Source organism: Malurus melanocephalus, unplaced genomic scaffold (assembly GCF_030028575.1).
Source record: "Malurus melanocephalus ecotype Western Australia unplaced genomic scaffold, MMel_1.1 scaffold_890, whole genome shotgun sequence".
In the NCBI taxonomy this organism is placed as follows: Eukaryota; Metazoa; Chordata; class Aves; order Passeriformes; family Maluridae; genus Malurus; species Malurus melanocephalus.
Genome location: NW_026624122.1, coordinates 25,245 through 27,425, shown reverse-complemented (window position 1 = coordinate 27,425; position 2,181 = coordinate 25,245). Strand labels below are relative to the sequence as shown.

Here is a 2,181-nt window from a genome sequence, read left to right as displayed (position 1 = left end):
TGAGTAACAAATCCCAGGATATTTGGGGTTGGAAGGGTCCTCTGGTGATTATCCAGTCCAACCCCGTGTCACTGCAGGGTCAGTGACACAGGAACGTGTCCATATGGGTTTGGGATGTGTCCAGAGAGGAGACTCCACACCCTCAGTGTAAAGGTGGAATTTGTGGTTTATTTTATGGCCATTGCTCCTCATCCTGTCCCTGGCCCCACAAACACAATCTGACCCCATTCTCTGTCCCCTGTGAGGTGTTTGTATGGATTGATGGGATCCCTCACACCTTCCCTTCTCCAGGCTGAGCAGACCCAGCTCCCGCAGTCTCTGCTCAGCACAGAGATGCTCCAGACCCCAAATCATCAAGATGACAAATGCTGACATTAATTGTGTCCTTTTTTAATGGTCAGAGCTGGACCGGGGGTGAAGCTCACCCAGAGAACTGTTTGCAACAGGATCCCACAGTTACACACAAAAGTCAGATTTGTTAGCCACTGTACAAGAAGCGAGTAATTACACACTGGAGAGATACTGAGTGTTTGTTTCAGAGTTGTGTAAACCTGGATATGCTTGTAAGCCTGGCATGTCCACAACTCCAGCACACCTCATATGCAACCCCTTGATTATTTTACACGTTTTAGCAAACAAAGGCATYAGCGTTCATTTGTTGCACAGTTCTCTCATTAATTAGCGTTCCACCTTCTGTTGTTAATGATCCCCTCATGTCTCTCACCCTAATTAGTGCCGTGCTGTGTCTGTGTTTGCTCAGGGGTCCCTGGGTCGGTGCCAGGACCTGTCCCCGCTGCAATCCCCCGTTCCCACCCGGGGCTGTCCCAGCGGGGGCGCTGAGCTCCTTCAGCAGTTTGTTCCTTATCTCGGGAGCTGTGCCCCATGTCCTTGTGGCCCATCAATTCTGCACCGCCCGTGCCCTCTATCAGGGGAAATCCTCCTCCCAGGCTTTGTTAAACTCCCCCAGGTCCCAGATCGCTGTTCCTGTGCAGCCCTGACCCTCMRCAGGGCATTTCCACCCAGCGGGAATTTGTCTTTGCGATGCCTGGAGAGCACTGAGAGCTCGTTGGTGCTCAGTGTCAGGGGTTACATCTCCGTGCACAGCGATCAAACACCAACGAGAGCCCTTTCCCGGGGGAACTAYGACACACCGCAGCTGTGTGGCCGGCCAGTGCTCGCGGAAGGCTCTGGACACTCCGGACACTCCGGATACTCCGGACACGGGGCTCTGTCCCCACACGGCKCTGTCGCGGTCCCCTCTCCCCTCACGAAATCCCGCCCAAACCCTGCGCGCGCGGCKGTGGCGTCACCGCGCTCTGTGCGCGCGCGCGGCACGCACCCGTGCGTCCGGTCACGTGGTTCCGCCGCGTGTGGCCGCCAGCGGCGCCGGGGCCCGGTCGGGATCGGATCGGGACCGGGATTGGGATTGGGATCGGGATCGGGATCGGGACCGGGAACCGGGGCCGGCTCCGGGATGTTCCGCATCGAGGGGCTGGGGCCCAAGATGGACCCGGAGGAGCTGAGGCGGAAGATGCGGCGCGACGTCCTCGCCTCCGTCCGCAATTTCCTCATCTACGTCGCCCTGCTGCGAATCAGTGAGTGACCGCGTGTCCCGGGATCTCCCGGACCCCCCTTCCCGGGATGTGCCGGTCTCGGCCGGGCAGGGGCACGGCAAGGGCGGCGTCCCGGCGGGGTCGGGGCTGTGTGAGATGCTGACTCGTTGTTTTGTTTCTCAGCTCCTTTCATCCTGAAGAAGCTGGACAGTATATGACCTGTCCGGGCCCGGCGCACCCACCCGTGGAATGACCTGCAGCTGCTCTCCCCCGGGCGCTAATCAAACGCGGGGTCAGAGGCGGACGGCCGGCGCCGAGGGATCCACAATGTCCCGCCTGAGCATGTCCAGCCACGCTGGCACGATGGGCAGCAGAATCCTGGCCGTGCAACGCCCCGTGCTGTGATCGGCGACTGTGGCACAACATTCCCCGTGCTGTGTGAACAAATTCCACGTCCATCCATCGCGTGCTGGCAGCTGTGTGCTGCCCACCTCACCCACATGTCTGTGTGCGACATCCAAGTCTCCCCTGAATCCAGCTCACAAGCGGTTTGATTTGAAATAAACGGGAGAGCAGTTGTGTCACTGCGCCCTGGCTGTGATTTCATTTTTAATGATCGTTAGGTAAG

General features: G+C 58.5%; 1 protein-coding gene across 1 annotated transcript; it reads left to right on the top strand.

Moving 5' to 3' along the window:
• The first annotated feature begins 1,334 nt into the window (after positions 1–1,334).
• Positions 1,335–2,134, top strand: TOMM5 (translocase of outer mitochondrial membrane 5). Its single transcript, XM_057385935.1, has 2 exons — positions 1,335–1,595; positions 1,737–2,134. Exons 1-2 carry the CDS (start codon positions 1,475–1,477, stop codon positions 1,769–1,771), a joined length of 156 nt encoding a protein of 51 aa, XP_057241918.1. The 5' UTR covers positions 1,335–1,474; the 3' UTR covers positions 1,772–2,134.
• The last annotated feature ends 47 nt before the right edge of the window (positions 2,135–2,181 follow it).

What these genes read in the sequence shown, in the direction of transcription:
- TOMM5 (XM_057385935.1), top strand. Translation starts at nt 1,475, where the DNA reads ATGTTCCGCATCGAGGGGCTGGGGCCCAAGATGGACCCGGAGGAGCTG. An exon ending in CGTCGCCCTGCTGCGAATCA is followed by an intron (nt 1,596 to 1,736) that starts GTGAGTGACCGC and finishes TTTGTTTCTCAG; the next exon opens with CTCCTTTCATCCTGAAGAAG.